This window comes from Diadema antillarum, unplaced genomic scaffold (assembly GCF_040938485.1).
Source record: "Diadema antillarum isolate AM-2024a unplaced genomic scaffold, OU_Dant_1.0 seq00000981_RagTag, whole genome shotgun sequence".
Lineage (NCBI taxonomy): Eukaryota > Metazoa > Echinodermata > Echinoidea > Diadematoida > Diadematidae > Diadema > Diadema antillarum.
This window is the reverse complement of record NW_027271821.1, coordinates 21,739-45,000: the sequence shown is the minus strand read 5'-3', so window position 1 is coordinate 45,000 and position 23,262 is coordinate 21,739. Positions and strand designations below refer to the sequence as shown.

The 23,262-nt window shown below is 39.8% G+C and overlaps 1 protein-coding gene across 1 annotated transcript in view; it reads left to right on the top strand.

Moving 5' to 3' along the window:
- Window positions 1–23,262, top strand: part of LOC139742174 (protein MTSS 2-like) — a gene marked incomplete at its 3' end in the record, with an annotated part of 94,808 nt that overhangs the window by 58,104 nt on the left and 13,442 nt on the right. The window contains exon 4 of the mRNA XM_071652748.1: window positions 18,838–18,922. Within this exon, the coding sequence (XP_071508849.1) occupies window positions 18,838–18,922 (85 nt within the window). The remainder of the gene's footprint in view (window positions 1–18,837; window positions 18,923–23,262) is intronic.

Here is a 23,262-nt window from a genome sequence, read left to right as displayed (position 1 = left end):
CTTGGTGTTGTCCAGGCCTGTTTGCCTGCATCACTGACCGCCCGTGGATGTCTGTGGCGTGCATTCGCTGTATGCAAATTGGGCTCGGACAGATAGACACACAGATTGGTCAATTTTTGCTTGGGGAGCAAAAATTGGTAATTCAAAGGGCTAACATAAGGATGCGAGTAGGATCTCAAAAGGCCCTCCCACTATCCAACTCGCTGAGCTTGCTTCATGCGTTTCACCACGTTACGGTGAGAGGGCCTTGGCAAAAGGCTAACTGCCACACAGTTCACCGAAGCTTGTAGCCTCATTACAAGTCTGCCTGAGTGAAAGGTTTTTCTCTCTCTCTGTCTTTCTTACCTGTGACTGCTATCGACCACTCCCCCCCCCCCCCCCCCCCCCCCCCGCCCAACTATATCAGAAGTTTGTCGCAAAGGTGATGAAATGGGTTTGAAAAAAAGCCTGCCTATGTAATTTGTAATTCCCATTCTGTTAGCCACTAGCACAATGTGCATGGTTGATTGTGGGAATTCTTCCTGTGAAGCAAAATCTACCCCTCCTTGATACTGGGAGAACTTATGGTATTATTCAAATGAATGGTGTTGATACGTAAAATATATGCTGCAATATTGGAATGTTGTGATGTCTGCATAGCCTCCTAGGTGGAAATTAAGTAGAAACAGAAAAACATTCTGTGGAACTCCAGGACTCGTGTGCTAGATACAAAAATACATTTCACATCCGTTAATTATGTCTGTTGCAAAATTTTGGATACATTCTATGTTGTGAAGACATCATTGTGACAGCCAAATGAAGACAGTTTTTTTTAAAACCTGAGAGGATCTGTCTAAGGCCAATTGCTTTTCGAGTTGTAATCTGTGCGTTGCTTCTGTGTTTCACACCCCCCCCCCCCCTCAAGTGGAACCCTGGCTTCTTCATGTGCAATGATCACATACCCAAAGTATCCATTTCACTGCCAAGACGGGAAGCGTGGGCAGCTATTACGTAACCTCCTCCATGAGTAGACCCAGGAGGTCGGGTAATTACAAAGCAATCATGTGGGAATGATGGACCTACTGAACAAAACAATGCACAATGAGAATTATGCATTCTTCCGTTCGCAAACAGCCCAACAATTACTAGTTGCTTGATGATACATGTACGTCCAGAGACACTTGGGAAAGGGAAGATCTCCCTGCCACTTCCCTGGTAAAAGCCCCCCAAATGCAACAACAGAAGTTGATAATTTCTTCATCAATATGATGCTGATGACTAGAAAAGAATAGCAAGTTTTTCCCATTGTTTTTTTGCAAAGTCTGTTTGTACTACCAAGGAGGTACAAGGCGAGCTACTAGGCCAGCTCGCCTAGTAGCTCCTTGTGCATCTACAGACTACAGTGATTTGTTACAGGGAGCCAAGTTGAGGAAGTGGGCTACCAGCCAAGAGTTGGTGAAAGATGATGATTGTGAAACAACAGCATCCTGCATTGTGACACTTCCGTTCATTTTTGCTGCCTTTGAAGATTCTGGATCAGGACACTAATGTATTTAGTGAGGAAATATGACAGAGAAAGACATCCGCACATGCATGTTGCTGAATACAATCTGCTACTACTAGCTCGTTTTAGCGTTTCATCATCCTCGGATTTGAGCATTGACGGTGTATTAATCTTAAGTTTTTGACCTTTGATAATTGTTGCTGCTCCAAAGAATGATGCAGACTTCTCTCTCTCTTTCTCTCTCTCCCCTTTAATATGAAGAAGATTTGGGAATCATTTTGAGGAGAACTTGCAATGCATCATGATCATAAAGAAAAAAAAAATGCTGTTTTGAAACTCCTTAAATGGAAGTACTTGTATGTAATCACTTTCCTTTGCAATTTTACATGAAACAGAAAGGTACTAAGGGAATAAAATCACCAGATGGGTGCATGGAAGAAAAACTTGCATTTATATGTGTGTTGAAGACTTGAGAAGAGAGTGAAATCTGAAGTGAAACTCATAACTCGGAAGCCTGCGGGAGAAACAAGAGGACTGTTCAGAGGAAGACCACAGTATCAAAACTTCCCACCATGAAATGTGGACCCCCTAAAGTGAAGATTGACAACAGCCATGTGTGTGTGCGCAAATCTCACGTATGTGCCCCGTTCGGCCGAAGTTGGCCCTGTTGCGATGTGCCCACGGGTGTTCACATTGACGCAACAACAAAAAAACGAGAAAAAAGCAAAAACAAGATTTTCCTCACATCCTGGACTTTTGCGAGAAGTTGCTAGCCAATTAAGCACCCAAAAGCTCAGTAAAGAAAAAAAAAAATGCCACTATGCAGACATGCCATACTAAAATGGGATGATTTCAATGTTATTTCCTTTGCGGGAATGAGGCTTCCCCAAGAAATGTCAAACAATTACTGATATGATTATTACTGCCAATAAAATATACGAAGAATACTAATAAAATGTTCTGTCAATTACAACAATTCTTATCAACCCTATCTAACCCAATTCTGATTATGTAGATACACATAGATTAAATATGTCAATAAAACTTTAAAGTATCTTATTTGAGTCAAATACTATTATAGTGTTAACCACTTCCGGTATGGCAAGGCATGTCTAGAAAAGCCTCAGTTGAACCACCTCAAATAGTCATGTATCCATGTTTACCCTTGTAGTATTGTTGATATTATTGTGGTTGTATAGATTTCAAGAAAGCACATTCTTGGACAAACTGATTTGCAAAGTTTTGTTTTCTCTTTTTAAGTGACTTTGAGCGAAGATCTTCCCCCGCCTTCCGACTCAAGAACGTTGCGGCTTTCGTGCCACAGAGGTGACATATTAACACATATTTGCAATTTGGCTTGCCTTACTCGCCAAACCTGTTTGCAGAAATTGGGATTCTGGCTTGAAAATGTGTGGGAGTGCGGTATTTCTTTGGCAGTCATGACTGAATCATGTTCGTATGCGCTAATAGTCTCTCTTTTTTTTTCATCCTTATATCTTTTGAAATATGGCAAGAGTAAAGAGAAAGTAGGGATGAAGTGCGCAGACCATCTGAACTAAGTGTCCACATATTTTCTATCAGCAATGAATTGAGTTCACATCAAGGTACCATAAGGTTGTCCCTGATAATTTGCCATGAGTACGCATGATATAATACACCTGGGCCCTGTTTTATGAAGAGTTAAAATTGATTATATAGTTGATTTCAACTGTAAGTCTATGGCAGCCTGTGTTGCAAAGAGATTTAAAATCAATTTCATCTTTTGATAAAATGGGGCCCTGGGCACTGGCCGCTTTATGAAAGTTGTCAGACCTGACACATTGTCATTCTCCGACAGTTACCATAGTAACAGTCGGTGACCGGAGTTTCTCAGCCAAGTCAAAACCACAGATTTTACTGAAATTGTCAGAGACTGACAACTTTGTAAGAGCTGACAAAACTGTCATGAAACAGTGCCATGGTGTGACTATTCTTTGTATGAATATCAGTGTGTATGAAAGGAGTGTTTTACTTTCATGTGTCTATTTATGAATGGATGCATCTGTGATGGCGCTAGCTGCTCGTTCTATGATGCACCTTTACACTTCCTGTGCATTCTTTAAAGAAGTTATCCGTGAGGTGAAAGGTGTCACTTTACATGTGGGCCTACCAAGTATCCATGCATGATGTACGATGACAGTGGTCTTTGCCCTTGGTGAAACAGAGAAAGTGAAACATGAACATGTCATTGACCTTGAACGAATCCACATAGTTGTGGTACAGGCCTATAGGATAGTGCCAAAATGCTTTGGTAATCTAAATTCCAAACTTATTTTCGGATCGAAGGCTATCCTGTTACCACCAATGTCAAAATTTCTCATGGACATGAATTGTCAAAGTGATAGAGAGAGAGAGAGGGGAAATATAGAATGTAGGCGTATGTATAACAAGTATTTGCATAGGCAGCAAAATACCCCAGTTTTTCTCAAATTCCATTTATTGTTGCTGTTATAAAGAGTACATACAGGTGTACTTGTACACACTGCAAACTAAAAAACAAAAAGTGCTTTCCATTAAAAAAAGAACAAAATCCACAGATCATTCCCCTCCCACCCCCTCCTCTTTTTCCTTAACCAATTTAAAGGCTTGCTCTCCACTCAACACAACAGTGAAAATTCTGCTGTCTGTGGGTATTTGCACAGCTCTGCACATTTAAAGGCATTATTTACCATTTGCAGATGAAACAAAAAACCCAGCATTAGTGCTTCAAAATAGTTCTAAAATGTGAGTTAGGAATAGAAACAACCAATGTAAAATTTTGAATCAGTATATTCAATGTTGAAAATTGTTGAATATACAAAATGTGAACAATATTTATAAAAATGATAAAGGTTTCTACCAATGTAAATGGTCGTCATAGTGTGTACAATGAAACCTGCACTGTAAATGAGATTTTTGTCAAAACCTACACAGCGATTTACAAATACACATAAACTTTAGCACCCACGCATAGTATCCAAATATTGCACATTATGCAAATTTGCAGGAACATGGCACTCTTGATTCATGAGTATAGACCTATGCATAGGTGCACATGTGCCAAGTACCAGTGGAAACAGTTTGCAGTATAATCATGAAGGCATGAACAGCCAGTTGCCACCTGATTCAGGTGTATGTTATTACAGGAAGCTAGCATCACTAAAGGCCACTATGGGAGTTGTGAAAGTTGTTCATTAACTCAGAGAAGTATCAGAACTCACGATTTGCAGTGAGCAATATCCTCTGAGGGAAGTGAAAGGAGTCGTTTCATGTCACTAAAAGATACAATTCCCTGCAATCCCATGACTCCTCAACACGCGGTTGCACTTTGCCTTTTTAGACTTGTCAGACAGTCTTTTGGCTCACTTGGCTGGCAGTGTCACGAGACGTACAGCCATACTTAGGTACAGGAGGATGATTAAATGGAGTGTGATGTAGAATTAGGACAGCAGCACCTAATGTACATGTATGTACATGTATGTACATGTGTTTGATAGAGCATAGTCAAATTTGCGTGTATGATGCTGGATGAAGTCGTGTCTTCATTAAGCATGTCTTTGAACTAGTAAGGCGGGAGTTTCACGCTGACACCAAATAGCTGGTTTGTATGGTCTAACTGTGCTTTTGAAACATGCATCTAAATGCATTCTAGAGTCGCAGAGTGTTCATACATTGAAAATTACTGTAAAACGAAGAATTTTCGCGAATTTCGCGAGCGCCAAAATTCGCGAAATTAAAATACACGCGAAAGTTTTTGTCTACACTACATGCATTGAACGCCAGTGGCAATTCGCGAAAATTTCATGCCACGAAAAAGGCTGTCGGCTCCAATTCGCGAAAATTTCATGCCGCGAATATATCATGTTTTACAGTAGTCTCTCATTGCTGGCCGCAAAATGGCATGCTACGCTTAGTGAAACAGCTGTGTCAGAAACTCTGTGGTCTGTCAATCAAACATGGAACTTTTGATGCGCTGAGATTCAAGATTACTTTCCTCAGTGCAAGCACTGCAGCAGATGTGAATCCAAGGTGAAGCAGGGCTCTAAAGTTTACACTACCGGTTCATACCATAAGTGCACTCTCGAATTCAAGCCAAAACGTGTTTGGGGTTAACACCTCTGGATCACACATGGCCAACATAATTTGAGATAAAGGTTGGGAGAGTATCATTCAAGTTTACGTTCAGGCCTGAAATGTATCGACTGATTAGAAACATTTCATGATTGGCACTATGCGATTTTCCATATTTTCATTATTACAGTAGATTAGCATGATATGTGTTTCTAAGCACATTTTCAAACAATCGTTCTGCACAATCTGAAAGGGCTCAGATCATTCATTAAGCATGACACTAAACTAATAAAGATGTTTGAGTTTCTGATACATTACAAATGTAGTAATTATGGTCTACCGCATGGGAGTATTCATTAGCATTCTGGAAGCTTGCCATACTTTTCAGCTATGCACCATGCCAATTCAGTTTTGCCTATTTGATTTCAGTTTCCTGGAGTTTGCTCTGTAAATAGCATAATTCATGACCCTATGCCGTTTTCGAATGCAAATTTGCTCTTTTCCTTTTCTTTTTCCCTTTTTCCAATCTTTTCCTCTCCTGCCCCTATGTCCCCAAATTAGTGAGACAGAGTGAATTGTCTGTGCCCCTTCTGTGGATGAAGCATAGAATTCAAAATACAGCATTGACATGATGCATCATTTCTGATCAAACATTAGTGCAGTGGCCCTGAGAACACTACTGATATTCAGAACATGGCTATGACATTGCACTAATTTTGTAATCAAACAAGGTAAAGTTTGACTCATTTTTTGTGAGTGACACTTTGTTTCTGGTCTACCATCTTGTGGAATTATAGGCAAAAAGAATATCTTCACATGTCAAAGAAAATATGAATCTAACAACAACAACAAAATATTTCTCAGTTTGTGACCATTGACTGTCTATATTAATTGCTGGTGCCATGTAGGCTCTAATGTCTCATAACCATCTGTGATACAAATTGTTTCTACTTTAGGCTTGTTGATCCTCTAGTTTTCTGTCGTAGACATTCAGTAATTTGCATTTGTGTGCAGGAGAAGGAGAAACAATAAACTGTAGAGATTTTTTTTTGTTTGTTTTTAAAATTCTTTTGTATATGAATACTCCAAACTGTACAATCAGCCATAATTAATTGCACGTTTAGTGTGAAATGTAAACTGGAAAGGGCTGATTGGTAATTTGCTGCCGAGTAATTAACCTGCCGCTTCTAGTTTTCCTTCTCATCAATTTACATCAAACCAGTGAGTGCCCTGGATGATCTGATATTGCTCAGGCCTATAGTCCACATGTGTCGATCCATGTGCCCTGATATGTGTTGGTGTTGAGATAGGACGTTGTTCTGCTGACTCGTGTAAACTGCCGAACATATCTGTAAATGACTGATGAGTCATTAAGGTCCCCTCGTGGAAACCATGTTTTGATGCGCTTCCCAGGTGTCGCAGGGGATGTGAATGTCTGCAATAAGGTCGCATGATCACGTGGGCCTTCATTCTTTACCTTTGCACACCGATTTTTGTCGGTTCGGAACTATCTTAGATGTCCCCAACGACGAAGGTCGTGAGAAGAGATTTTATGATGCCCACGTATACAACCAGACAAGCATTAGACATAACATTACACGTTAAACCCCATTAGCAATTTGGGTTTTCAATTAACAAGTTGTCTAATGTTTAACTCCTTTTTTTTCTCTTTGAAATAGACATGAACATGTGGTAGAAGAATAGGTTTTTTAGCTGTGCGGTAATTAGAATGATTAAAGATTGAACTGTTTTGACTTTCCGGTACCTTTGTTGAAATAAGAATACTACAAAATATATGGCACATACAACACTAAATTGGCCCTGAATCTTCCCTTTCTCTTTGTAGCACCTGTAGAGACCCAAAGTTTACATTTCCTCTTGACCCACAATGCCTTAGTATGCATGCTCCCAAGTTTGTTTTCCCATCGTAACAAATTAAATGCTGTAGAAGAAGCTACCTTCCCCTGACCTTCCCAGATTGTGTAAACCCTGATAAACTTGGAGGGGACATCATTAGCGGTTTGGTTATCTGTGATAATGACGTTCACCTCTGTGCGAAAAAGAAAGAGCTCCTGTTCAATCATTCCGTGAGCCAGAGGGGCTGTCCTTGCATCTTTAAAGTGGTAGGCCTATATTTCATTTCCATTGTGAAGCTGCTACTGAGATGCATTTTTTTTCTCAATCTATATGGCTGAATTGCAATGATATGACATCATGAGAGTTTGTCAGCATTTATTGTGCGCACTCACAGTCATCTCTTGCAGTGATACAGCAGTGAAGAGGACTTAATGCTAGATAGGCAGACATTGCATACATCGTGCATCCTTGTGCAACAAATGAAAGCAACCAGCTTGAAAGTATTTAGTGCACATAGGCAACAACAAAACAACAACAAGCATTATAAAGTTAAACAAACACTAATTTAAAGTGCAAGCACAAATGGACGAAAGCTGAAAGAGCCAATAACCCATGAGCAAGGGGACTTTGGAATTGTTTCAAAAAGTGCTTCTGAATCACTTTCATTCTTTTCCCTTGGGGGCAGTGACATTTTCAATTACTTTGTTCTCACAAATGCTTATCTATTGATTGTATTGAGGCCCAGTTCTATGCACTTTTCAGCTCTGCTGGCCACGTCGTCAAGTTCAGTCTTCACTCTGCACTGCTTGATTGTACTTTCATAGAATATTAACACACATTGTTGTCTCACAGCACGTAGATATCACTGTCAGAGCCTTGGCAAGGCACAGGTATACATTGGAAAAGCCATTATTGACATCTTTAACACTGTCAGTCATTCCTCCAATAGTGTTTTTACCCCCTATTCAGACGCATGCCATCTTATACCAAAACTTGATAACGAAACGACTTATAAAGAATCATTGTATAGCTGACAGACCGTTCAGACACTAATTTCGATCGTTCTGGGAAACGTCGTATAGATGTGCAGTTTCCCATTGCGCATGCTCTTATAGTCATGAGTGACAGCTGTGGGGTCACCTTTCGTGCGTGCTCCCATTAAGCCCCGCCCACTTATACCGTTCTATGGTCGCCATATGTTCAGACGCACACGAAATGCTGATTCGTTATTGAGTTCTAGTTCGAAACGATGCTCTGACTGTCGTTTCGCTATACGTCGTTTCGTTATACGTCGTTTCGTTAGTCAGCATTCAGACGTATAAATTCATCGTATAGCTATACCGTTTTGGTATAGCTATACCATTCTAGTATAAATTTTTTGCATCTGAATGCCCTGTTAGTCAGTTCAGGTGAAGCCAAGTCCATTCTTAACGAATGAAAGCAATTGTGAGAGAAGTTAGAAATCAAATGATAGTGAATGAAATATACTCAAGATTGTTCACAGTCTATTTTTTTCTACTTTACGCATGAATAGATACATGAGGTCTAAAACATATTCTGTATATTGTGGAAAATGTTGCCAGAGTTGTGTTCTTTTTTTAATTTGTTTGCTGTAAGAGAGGAAAGTGTATGTGATGTTGGTTTAATCTTTTCAGTTTGTGCTGATAGCACATACAATACTCTGAACCTCAAGCAATATTTCAGTCACACTGAGAGGTTTTTATTTTCTATCGTACTCAGATTGGTCTGTTCTTGTCATGAATTCAAAACAAGAATTGCATGAATTACAGGTCATCTCTTCATTTCTGAGCAAATCATGGAAAATGTCATTCAAAATCAACTGCCCATTGCAACGACTTTCTGATGGCTATCGGCATAGTTACAGTAAACAAAAAATACACACCAAATTTCTAAGATTGCTTTAATGAATAGAGTAGAGTCAAGCAAACTAATTTCACACTATGGAGAGATTTCGAAAGTTTGTAATATAGAACCCAACAGCAAGAAAAAGAAACCCCCCCTAAAAAAGAAAAAAAAAGAAGTACTAGAAGATGTGAACCCACAGGATCAATAACACCCTAGAACTGTGAACTGTGCATACATCCTTTAAAAAAACATCCGTGAGAAGGATTACCATCCAGATCACCTCTACAAACTAAACACCTGTTTCTTTTACCACAATGGACCTATCTCGCAAATTTCATCAAAATTTCATCAAACCATTTGGAGTAATATTTCTACCTTGGTGGGTTTGGTGGAAGAAGTGAATGAGAGACCTATTTTTATGAAACTTGACTTTTTTTGAGCTTTTTCCCCCTTTCTTGAACAACTTCAACTTTTGTGAGTGCTTAGAGACTCCTCAGTACATTATAGAGAGCAGGATGTAGAAGGATGGGAGATGGTTGAGTTAAAGCCAAGTTTTGGCGGATGTGATTGAGAAGTAGACATTTGAGACTTGTTTCAGTGTTGCTGGGAACGTGCTTGATTCTCTTTCCTTCTTTGCTGTCAGCACAGAGATAGGTTAAAGACTTGCCAGAAGTCTTTGTTCGCCGCCTGGTTGTTGTTGTTTTTTTTTTTTTGGTGTGTGTTTTTTTTTTTTTTGTTGTTGCCAATTGGCACAGTTGTCTTTTAAAACTAATTGTCAATGCGTGGAGATACCTTATCCAAGTAATCCCTATAATGTTACCTTGGCCTTCCTGTTTGACTGATGCACTTTGCTATACCAGTGTGGGGTTACTAAACTTCACAACGAGGTCAAGTTTGGATTGATTACTGATTTGTGATGAATAAAAACTGGGCAAGTTACCATGGTGATGAGTTTTATGTCCTATGGATGGTAAAGAACAAGAATATTCCGGAACATTTTCATCACCAAACCCAGTGGCAGTTTTAACCAAGCTCACCCACTATGCTTTAACCCGTTGAGGACGAGTATACTCTGGCAGGTGTCTATGGGAAATGCTTGTTGTAGCAAAATCATCCCGTCCTCAGTGGGTTAAGAGACACAGATTTGCCTTTTTTGGATTATACAAGATTTTGGTTGAACACTGTGAAGCGGACAAAATAGGTGCCTGGTCTGCACCTGATGTGAACATCGAATCACATTCAATGTCAGTATTTGTGAAAACTCAGTGAGCTGCTTGTGCTTGCCATACTCAGAGCTACCAAGTCTCACGCATTGTGAGTGAGACTTAAGCATTTAGGGTCTGACTCACGATCTCACGCATGACACCCATTTTTCTCACGCATCGGGAGCATAGCTTAAAGGATTAAAGTGAGAGCTGCAATTGAAGGCATATTTCCCTTTTGTCTTTCAAAATAAGTAAAAAAAAAAGTCAGTTAAGTATGCACCAGCTTGCACCATTAAGAGCTAAAAATTGAAAAAGCTCCCTACCGTGGGAGGGCGGACACCCCCCTCCCACACCCTCCCCTCGCTCATGCACATGCACGCGCGCCGAGATGCTGAGTCATGAAAATCTCACTCATAAAAATTTTTTGAACTTGGCATCCATGCATACTGGATTGGTCTTCAGACAACAAGATAGACTTGGAAAAATGTCTTCCCCTCACCAAAGAGACACAGGGGCCCTCTGCCAGCTGTGACCACATTTTTGGGAAGCCCCCATTTAGAACCAGTCATCCTGGGTTGGGACCCAGGGCATCTGTTGGTTGATGGGAAGACAGCTGGTGGACAATTCTCACAAAACTGGATTGGGGGGGGGGGGGGGGGGGGTAAGTGGACAAGGGAGATGTGAGAGATGAAGAAATAAATCTATAGGCCTACTTATTGGAAAACAATGGTCATACAACTAACATTCAGAGATAACAATAAGAATTTTCTGGAAGAGACAGATACGTGTAGGGCCTCTGAGAATAACAGTGTTTAGCCACTGACAGAGCTACCCTACTGAAACAAAATAAATAAATGAATAAATGAATAAATAAATAAATAAAATGTGGAGAAAGAAAGAAGGAAAGAAAGATTGATAGTAAGATAGATAAATGGATAGAGAGACAAAGAGAGTGAGAGATAGGGAGTGAGGGAGAAACTGATGCAGGTTGTGGAAAGAGCTGTTTTCATTGATAGACATATGGGCATGTTCTTATGGAATGGGAAAGATAATGGTAGGCCTATATAGTACCAGTGAAAAAAAACAGAAACTTGTGGGGGGGGGGGGGGGGGTGGTTAAAGGGAGAGAGGGATTGTGTCTAAGCTTTAGAATAGTCCATAGTCTATGCTCCAATCTTATTTATTGTTTTGCCTTTTACAATTTCCTCAACTCTTTAGAGGGTTTACGGTTTGATTGACATTCAAACTGTATGAGAGTGCTTGATTTGCTTCAATCATAATGAAGATTTTCCTTTAGAAAATGCTGCAATTACTGAGTTTATTTGCTAACCATGCATTAACATTAACAGTCAGATTGGCATCCATCTACCAAGCGCTGTCCTTTAGGATATGTTAAAACAGGCCCTGGAATGGAGTATTGTGATTTTGTTGTTGTTATTGTCCTTGCTGTTATGGATGGAATTGTACATAGTCAGTGACTGACAAAAAAAAAAACTCAGCAGGTTTTGAGTTTTGTGACCATTGAGGTCTATAAATACAATGTATATCTGTGAATAGAAGGGTTCTAGCTTCGACCAGTACTCCAGATAGTCAAAGGAAGGTGTGAAAATAATGAATGAAAAAAGAAAAAGCCCCATTTGGTGGTACCAGATTAAGAGGAAGCTTAGTGTTGAATCACAAAGGGGCCTAGAATTGAAAGCAGGTTTGTGAGATTTTTCCGAAAGTTTATCACAGGTTAGAGAAAGAGCAAGAGAGAGAGATAGTACAATGACCATCATATGTTCAAACGTAATGGCAGGTTGAAGGGGGGGGGGGGGGGGGGACCCAAGCTGTAGACAAGAGAAAAGATTTTTTCGAGGAAGCAATTAAGTGTTAATGCAAGTCAGCGGGGTGCCCCCTGGTTGGAGAAACTCCGTTTGCCAATGACGCGAACACAAAAGGGGCTAGCACGAAGCCAGGGCAGGTAGAGCATGCAGGTTTGAAGACTGGAGTTCGTGTGGCAGCAATGTGTTTTGTGCGAGCAGTCTCCTGCAGAGTGCATGATGGCAAAGTAGCAACATGATCCATGTTTCACTTCTCACAGAGTAATTTTCCTCCCAGGAACAAAGGAACTTTCTCTCTCTTTTGTACAGTTCTCCCCCTCTTTTCCCCTTCTTGGTAGCAATACAGCAATTTCATGCAGTATGTACCTGTTGCGAGAAATAGAAAGTCTTTAATGAATTCTATCATGTGCTTGACGAGTATCAAACGAAATGTGAATTTTGTGTTTTTGCACTCAGCGTGACAATAGTTAATGACACGATTGTGAGGGTGAGCATGTGTGCCTAGTTTTCTGGAAATGTGTTTTGATTCACAGAATGATATTGAAAGAAATCAATAGCAGCTGCTAAATCCCAGACCTAGGGTTTAAAACAAACTTCTGCCCTGCACTCTCTCACCCCAATGTGTGTGTCCTCCTCAAGGAGACCTGTGTTACCATAGTTACGACATCACGGTGGGGACAGGATGCGGGTAGGAGAAGCAAAATCTGGAGCACATTGTCCTTGTGCACAATATTTGCATTACAATAGTGTATCATTTGCAACTGATCATAGTGGGGAAACTTCTGCGAAGCGACAATGTTTTCAAATTGCACAGAATGGCATGAGCATGCCATGGCGACAGGCATTGGGTTTCGTCGATGGTTGTTCTTTTCTTTGCCGCAGGAGTGTTATAAATCCTCCTAAAGGCAATTGAAAAGGTGAAGAGACTGCAGTGGAAGCCAAAGGAACTTTGATAAGGATCATTTACTCCTCTCATTGTATTACGAGCTTGGCTGTTCATGCCAGAGGTTCTGACTGATATCCTGATACGCTGTCATTGCCACTAGGTTTCACTTGACTTGGGCTGATCAAGGATACTAGCTGGCTCTTTCTTTCCTCCTGTGGAAAAATGAATAAATTGATTGAGAAAGAGATGTATGTGTCATAGCTAACGTGATCTTTTTGTAATTGTATGAAAATGAAAAGAAATGAATGCAGAAATGATATAAAACATATAAGTCCACATTTGGCTTGCCATAATCTAATCTTCATCATCATGTAGGCCTACTTCTAATAAATTTTGTCTTGCATTTGCAAGAATGTCTGTTTCCACATCATTCTACATTGAAGGACTTTATACAGTCCTCTGGAACTCAATCTTTGACCTGTCAAATGCATTGATGATATACACAGAAGCAAGCCTTTCTAGACAAAAGCAAAAGCAAAAAACAAAAACAAAAACAATTGCCCATCATATGGAAGTGACAAGAGTATTTCAATTTTAGTCCATAAAATACAAGGTATTCAAGGAAAGGAACAGAGATATCCATTCACCATATTTCTTTCTTTCCAGCAACATTGCAGAATGATGTATGGGGGGGGGGGGGACTTTGAGTCTGTTTGTTTATGTATTTGTGTACATACTTTGTTAGCTGATGTTGAAGGTAAAATGCTGCAAGTGGTTTTTGTAGGGAAAAGGTGTCAAAATATTGGACTAAGCAGGCAAGGAAAATGTGTAAATACTGAAACGGAGCCTGTGAAAGGTGTTCCCATATCACCTGGAGTAATGCAAAGCAACCTCTGGTCCCTCTCAGAGCTTTCTGGCCTGAAAAAATTGACACCATGTTGTAATCCTTCTAGGAGGCTATTACTTTCCATGACCTCAGTGAGGTCAGGGTGAGGTCAGGTAGGGGTCAATCCAGCTGGCTCCCCAGAGACTCTGTGGGCTAGTCTGCAGCTACAGACCTCTTTTTGACATGTGTCAGTCAATATCACTGGGAAGTTTGACAGTGAGTGGACTGCACTGGAAAGTAATGCAGTGTATGTGCCAAACTTTACCAAAATTTTGTTTGACAGATTCAAAGCTATGCTTGTAACGGCAGGCAGTCTATTGAGCATCATTTATTCATAGGTACAAGTATGATTAGGCATATGAAAGACTTGTCAGTGAGCTTAAGGTCAAATTTCTTGCTTCTTTTGTGTTTTCTCGGTATTACTATTAAAATGATTTAGAGTGAGGGACTTGGAGGCTGCTTATTAGGCCAAACTGCTTACCCCTCAATGCAAACTTGCACTTGTCCCTTTCATTCCTATTATGTTTGGTATATATTGACAAATAGGCCTGAAGTATATTGTCTACACAAAAAAAAATAATTTGCAAGAGCTTCAAGCACATTGAATCGACACCATCAACAGCTTTCGTCGAAGTGGAATGTCATACTCATGTTCTGAGCATGTGTGTGAAAGATTTTGAATTTGCACGTAGCTGCAACGGTATGGGGTAGGTCTATATCGTTGGGGAAGGGGGAAGGGGTGTTACATGTCAGTGGGGGGTGTGGAGTTTCAAGACTAGTCTGTCTTAGCTGCCAGACTGGGATGTCAACAGTAGCCTCCACTGTTTGGGTGTCAATTACCAGCTACAGGCTATTTTGTTTGGGGAGGGAAGACTGTTGCCAAATGTGGCAATAGTACACCAAAGAGCCTTTTGTTCCCCTGCTTCCTTCCCTACCCCCTCCCCACCTCCTCCTTCTCCTTCTCCTCCATCATGGGTCTAAACAGTTTCTCACATGTTTCAGCCATGTGGAAATACTCCCCCACCCCCACCCCCAAGCTGTAGATACAGAAACTTGCAGAAAAACAAAACAAATACAATGACCAAATAAAAACTTCCTTAGTTTTTCGTAGTTTCTCAAATGGCTCAGTGAATTGTATTACCTTTTTTTTCTCGTTATAGACATAAAAAAAAATGACAACTTGAAAATAAGAATTTGCCCTATGACACTTGAAGATGAGCTCGCCTTACTATACATAAGGATTGAGAGAATGCAACAATATTAGTATAACACATCAGTGAAAGTTTGAGAAAAATTGGACAATCCATTCAAAACTTGATATGAATTTTTGAAGTTTCAGCGCTGCCATCGCTGGATGAGAAGACTTCTACAGCTTGTGATGTCACATGTGTAGAGCGATATAAAGAAAATATGAAGAAAATTCAACATAGGCCTATATTTTAACTTTTCTTGCATAATAAAAGAGCATTGCCTTGCCTCTTTCAGAAGGCAGGGGGAATAATATTAATACCCTTAACAAACATCAGTAACAAGTCAAGGGAATGTGTCCTTTTTTTTTCCAAAAAAAAAAAAAAAAAAGAAATTTTGTGGAAATCACTGTAGATTTTTCTTATTTGCTTGTTTTTGGTCTCTTTGTTCTCATATCTGAACTAGAGTCTATAAATCAGCAAAACTGCTACTGCCATGTCTCAACAGTCATGCTTTGCAAGGACAAATTTATGATGTGTGATGTGTATGGCAATGAGAAAGAACGGTATACCATCACCATATCAGAATTTGTATGAATAAAACATAAGTAATTCATACCAGTAGCCTTGTGTGCAATTGCTCAACAGGTCACTCACACCGCACAAGGCAATAGACAGCCACAGGTTTTTAAGTAGCCTGCTTCTCAAGCAATCCATACCTTACATTAGGTGCAATTCTCATTTTGACACTTTGCTTTTCACTTTAAATTGACCGAGATCGAGGGATTTAGAGATTCCATTCAAGCAAATAATAGGCCTATACCAAATGAAAATTGTGAGTCCATTCTTCTGATCTATCTATCTATCTACATTCTATATCTATCTATTGATAGATTTAAAATATAACATGCTAGCATACAGGCATGCACATACATGTATGTACTGCTAGTATGTATGTAATACAAAATATTATATGTACAGTTAACAACAAAATTATTCATACCCCTAAGAAATTATTAGTTCTGAGCAAATTTCTTACAAGTGAAGGATGGAGTGATGGTGATTGGGTGTTAACTTTTTACTCTTATTTGTCCTTTGTAAAGTGACATTAATTCCAGTTTCACCTCATTTCCAAAACAATAGAAATGTTGAGATACAGTACTCTCCGCATAATCGGGTAGGCTCGAGCAGAGCGTTTCTTACCCGATTAACAGAAGAACACATCTCACTCACAATTGACACACACACTATGTATGTACATGCATTTTACACTGCACCAGACACCTACACTGTATGCTTAACACGCGTGCTTGCACAGCACATATAAATACCTTACACTTTCTCAGTCACGAACAATCATTTACACCCTTTTTATGGACAAATAAATCTTTAGAGAACTTTGTCGTTTGACTCTTCGATAACATGCAGGCGTTTTCCGAAATGGGCACTTCTCTTTGCGTACACTAGTCACGTAGAACGTCGGGTTACTTTTCGAGAAGTGACCGGGGAAAGCAAACTTATGGAGCTGCTGCATGGCCTGATTTTTGTTGCAAGCTTCTTGTATTGTGAATGTTGCTGCGGAGCAAGGGATGAGCGCAAGCGTGTTCAATTCCTGTCTGTCTATGCAGTTGTGAGTGCCAGCTACATGTGTAATGTTCATTTAGGTGTGGCAAGTCGGTATATATTGGTACGTGTGTTTTCATGTTTAATCACTCCCAAAATGATTGGTCTTCTCTGCAAAGCAGAGAATGCAATAAGCCGTGGAAAATTTGACATCCATAATTTCCTAAAGTGTTATTTCTGAGATAAAATGTTGGTAGAAATTAGATTAGAAGACAATTATTGACCCGTTTATGCGGAGAGGCAACCCGATTATCAGGTAGTTTTAATGTGCATTGGAACTGATTTTGAATTTACTACCCAATTAAACGGAGTACCCGTTTAAGCGATACCCGATTATGCGGAGAGTACTGTATAACACCCAGTCACCATCACTCCATCCTTTACTTGTAAGAAATGTGCTCAAAACTAAAAATTTCCCAGGGGTATGAATAATTTTGTCGTTAGCTGTATATGATATAATAGATATTCCAGCAAATAGACATGACACAACCCTTCAAATGCTTGCTCCATGTGACAACCTTTCCCCTATTTTTCCCTTTTCTGCACATGCCTGTATAACCTAGCTGTTGTGTAAGAAGTGAAATTTTGTGAAGGCTATGGTCTTTTCTGCTCCAGAGTATGCTGAGTACAGGGGAAAGTGTCTGTCTAGACTGGCAGCCTTTCTCACGTTTCAGTACCCTATCAATTTAGCCCCTGTGTCACTGTAGAATTGATTGTGCAGTAACTGCAGGCAGGTGCATGCTTTTAAGATTGCCCATAAATTTCGTTTTGTAGGACGTTACAATCTGAAACTGTTACACAGGCCAGGGAGTGGCTTGGACATCGATTTTTTAGAGGTTGTGGCTGCGGCATTTATCTAGATACATTAGAAATTGCATAGATCCAGTTGTCGTTCAGTCTCGCTCGTTATCAGTCGATATACTGCACTATACTTCTTCTTTTTTTTTTCATTTCCAACTGAATTTGGGTACCAGGCCAAGTTTAAGTATCGAAACTTGATTGAGGGTGTGTGTAAAGGAGTGTTGGTTGATGCTTGGAGATGGGGTGTCTGTTGTCGTACCAGTACAGGAATGTAATCAAGTGAACTGAAAGATGATTTCTATCCAAGGTGGCTGACCATGTGCAGGCTGAAGATGGGCTCATTTGCAATTGTTTGGGGTTAATCAAACTTGAAACATTTGTAGAACAATAGGTAGCAGCCTACTTGTGCACCATCTTGGGAGAGTGTAGTTTTGTTGTAGGGTATGTACCCTAGAGGGTTAAACACGACGATATTTGGCAATGTATTTCATGGTGTATTAATTTGGTAACGTGTTTGAATTCACATTATGAATTACCGTGCAAAGTAGCGCTGTATTCTCTTGTATGTGTGAATTCACCTACTGTTGCTCTTGAACCCGCTGGGGCCCACTACCTCACCATGTCATGGACATGGTGTAGAAACAGAATGCAAATGGTAGGGACAGACTTTATAAATGAAACATTTGCTAACCAGAATGATGCTGGTGTGATGATTGATGTTGGTCTTGTTGTTTTCCTTTTTGAACTGGGATCATAACATCCCATATTGATATTGATTTGAAATATGAAGAGCAACCTTTATGCATAATGTGGAGGAAAAATGTTAAGCGACTGTCTAGATGGAATAAAGTTATTTGAAATGCGTGAGCGGCCTTTGAATACTTGCTGTAGACCGCCTGCTGTTCACTGTCAAAAGTACCCTAGAAGCATTTGGCTTAAAATGTAAAAAAACCCCAAAACAACAACAACTGTCACATGGTTAGGAAGCAGACCACCCTTCTGGATGCGTGGATGATGGAGTCTTCTCCTGCTGTGAATACCAATAAGTGAACCTCTTTCTTCCCCCCCCCCCCATGACAAATAATAATTCTCTGTTTTGTTTTTGTTCTCTTTCTCTCGCTCTCTTGCCCAGGTGCCTCAAAGGAACTGGGTGCTTCTCTGACCAGGCTGTGTCTGAGACATAAGTCCATAGAACTGAAGCTGAAGTCGTTCACAAGGTGGGTATAACTAGCGGCCATAGCGGAGCAAGCTTTTGCTTATTATGTAGGTGATCCGAGTATCCTCTCGGATCACCTTCTGTATCTGTACGGATTCTTTGTTTTCCTTCTTCTTCTTCTTCTTTATTTCTGGACAAAATTTGTGTATCGGTTAGCTCAGAAAGTCCTCTTCCTATCAATGCCAAAATTATACCATATATGTATCATGTCCCAAAGACGACAGGTCAAGTAAAATCGTAGTGATCAGTCGACCGTGACGTCACTATGACGTCATTATATGAAAACACATTTTCAATCATATCTCATTAATGGAATGGAATATTTCAATGAAATTTACGTCACATATATTTCAAGTCAAGCGCATTCTACTCATATTCTCAAAATTCATATTTATCTCAAAACGCGCGCGTACGCGCGCGTTGAAATATTTGTATGCTCAAATCCAGCTCAAATTTTTTTTGCACACGTTTCAGACCATTTGGAGCATTTTTTGAAAAATTGAAAAAATTGGACGGACGCGTACGCGCGCGCACATATACGCACGCACAGCTAATATGAAATAGAAATTTTCAATTTTTTCACACGGATCGGATGTCCGAAATTTCAAGGAATATTTCTACCAAGTTTCAAGTCGATCCGACTCAATATGACGTCATACGGGCCCGTCAAATTCAAAATTCCGCGCGTGCGTCAATGGGGATACACAGTGCAACTATGCCAAAAAACCGCCAATTTTAAATCGGATTTTACTCGTCAGGATGGACGGTGACCCCCCATTTTCTTTACATATTCTGAAAGGTGATGAGTTGTACATGTCATTTCATGGGCTGGCTATGCTGATAAAATGATTAAAAGATATCAAATTTCTTAATAAAGTAAAAAAAGTAAATTTTCAAAATGACGTCATCAAATTTCAAGTTTACTCGAGCGTATCTCACTAATCCTTTGCCAATTTTCACCCAAATTTCAATATATTGTAGCTTATGAAATGTTCTTTCATGAATGTAATTAAACAATTTTGATTTGATGACGACATCACCTCAAAAAAATGGATTGAAGGTAACCTTGTCAAATTTGACCAGTTTACGTGTAATCTCTATGGGAGTGCAATTTTTATGGAAATGAAAATTGACATGACTATTTTTATCGAGCACTAGCTCACTTATGCTTCGGTGAATTTCTCTAAGATTTTAATATGTTGTAGCTGAGATGTAGGGCTATCGTGAGTGTGCCCTTCGTTTTTTCATACGTTGTCGGGATCACGTAAAAAAACTTGGTTGAAATTAAAGTTTATCTTCGATGTATTGAAATATTTCTTTCTTTTTGCAACTTTCTTTGCAATAACTCAAGAAAAACAGCCCCTATCACCTTCATATTTTGCACATGTTTAGTTCATGTCACGAAAATTATTTCATAAAATCACAACTACTTGATCAGACGCCATCTTGGGTATGTAAATTAGGGTCAAAGGTCATAGATGTTTCATCCTGTATCTTGGTGAATACATGTCCTATCTTTCCCATATTTTGCACACGTAAAGACCATGTTACAGGGATCATTTTTTTTTTGTGTCTGTATAATTATCTCTGTCTGTCTGTTTGTGTATGTCTGTCTGCTGCCCTGTCACCACACTGTCATTTATTTTCTCTAGCTGTCTTTGTGTGTGTGTGTGGGGGGGGGGGGGGGGGGGGGGGGAATTGAACAGGTATTGTATACATGCATGACCTGTTACATAATGTTGTGCCGGAACTTTTTAGACCTTTGCAAAGAAAAATCATGATCACAACGGATGGCTTGTGAATGATATAGACATTGAAATTTGTTTCTAAATTAAAAGTTGATATTTCAACCATTTTTGTCACAAATTTAAATCTTTTTGATTTTATTAAACATTGTTGAGCTCCTGACTCATCAGAAATTTGTCCTGGAATAAAAATGAATGAACCATATTGAAAAAGTGCTGATTCAGAAAGCAGTCATAAATGAATGAATTCTAAAGTATTCATACAGATTTCATGATCAGATGGAAGGAAGGGGACCAACAGTGATGCCCTTTTGATGGTTATTACCTTTAGATTAACAATATCACATGGAAATTCTCATGAGGCATACTACTAATCATTTAGGGCAAATATTCACCCCCTAATGATTATATTTGCCTACAGGATTCAGCTACATGTATACTTGACCACAAGCTAAAATGTACAGCCAGTTTTTTTTTTTTTTTTGTAATGTGCTGTTCACCTGGTTATTGTACTGCTTCCATGGTAGGTGTTTTGTTAATAAAGTAGCCCTGTGAGTGTGACCGACTTCCATATCAGTAGAAAGTTTGTGGTAGAAAAAAAATTCATGAATCGAACAACAGCATTGTTGGTAAACAGTTTGGTCACAGAGGGAGCTACAGATACAAGGACATGTGGAATACAGCTGTCTCTATAGGGCTTTTTACACTTGTGTTTCTTAACCCCGGACTTTCTCTGACCCAGGACTATCGTTAGTCCCGTACCAATTTTTTCAGCTTTTTACACTCGCCAATTAGTCCCGTACTATCTCTTGTCCGGGGCTAAGGAGAAAACTGACCTTTTTACACTCGTATTTCTTAGCCCCGGACTTTCCAAACCACATGAATATTCATAATTACGCTGTGTACTGTACACGTACACGCACGCACCGGCAGCACTTGACTACCTCGTTTCTGATTGGTCAGTGAGGGTCGGACTTCGTCTCCGTCGCTTAGCCCAGGATTATTTTTTCCTTCTGTTTACACTCACTTGCTTGGCACCGCAATTGCGGTGCTAGCACCGCAATTGCGGTGCTAACCCCTGCTATTTTGCAAGGCCAGATAGTACCGTACTATCGGTGGGGCTAGCCCACTTTGGCAAAAACGAGTGTAAACAGAAAGTGGGCTAAGGATAGTCCCGTACCAACGGTGGGGCTAAGGCCCCCCCTTAGCCCCACCGTTGGTCCGGGGCTAAGCAAAATTTTACAAGTGTAAAAAGCCCTTATGTCCTTGGCAAATGCACTTGTCTGAGAAGGCATGAGGTAGGTTCACATGACAGTTCTAATCCTCAAGATTAGCTTGAGGTTTTAGATTTAACTCTAATGATTACCGTGTAGTTTTAAACTATGATGCGAATTCACACGACATGTAGTCTTCAAGATTAAACTTTGGAGCAAGAATCCGACTCGATGATGATACTGCAGAGCCAGAAGAATATTTGCATGCAACACTAGCCATACACATGATAATCTGCGATGATACATCGTGTAAAACACAGACTGGCGGTACAAATTATTGTAGACCCAGAAGTTTAGGGTGATTAGGGATCATAGACAGGACATGCTAACTTTTTAACTGATTATCATGTCCCCCCTGATGCTAAACTATGAGTAGAGACATACTGCAGCTCATGGATCGAATGTAAATCCTAAATGTCTTGTAGTTCTAATCATCAAATAATCTTATAAGATAGCTAACCTTCAAGTGCATCCACATGGTGCTTAACTACAAGCTAATCGCTGATTTTAAAACTTGGAATCAATCTGTAAGGTTTGTGTGAACCTAGCCAATGGCTTCAGTATTTCCCTCCCCCCCCCCCCCCCCCTCCATGAGATAACAATGTTTGCAGCTAAAATTTGCCCCATGACCATTTTTCCAGAGATCACAACCAAAGATGTTCTCTCTGGAGGTGTTGCCTAGATTCAAACTAAACAATTTCCTGAAACCATGCCAAAATTTGCTGGAGAAAACTCTCCTGTCAAAATGTCTACCAGAGGCTCCCCCCTCAAAAAACAAAAAAACAAAAACAAAACAAAAACAAAAACAAAAACGGGTGCTAAGCTCTGCTGAAAGAAAGCTCAAGTTGATTCTGAGTGATTTAGGTTTATACTTCCTCTATGTTGAAAAGTCATGATTTTCTCTCAAATTTGGAAAGTTTTGCTTGGAATTTTCCCAGTATGGACACTTGCATAGGGAACATTCTTAAGCAATTTATTTATTTATTTTAGGCTTCTAAATGAAAATAAAAAGTAAGCTGTGTATTTGCTAGCTAGCAAGTTTCTGCAGGTTTTAAATGCATCTATTATAAAAGAACAGACTGAAACAGTATCAGTTGTGTACTACACATAAACAATAGTGAGGTGAGTTGAGTTTTGACTTTGAACACAACTCTGTCTTTACGGTACAGAGCTTTCATCTTGGTTCAGGATTGTTCTAATGCTGCCATTAGATTCAAAGCTTTCATATGGATTTTTTTTTGGGGGGGGGGGTGGGGGGAGCGAGGGAGGAGATTGAAGATATGGATGACTGAAACACATTGACTTTATGATGGAACAAATTC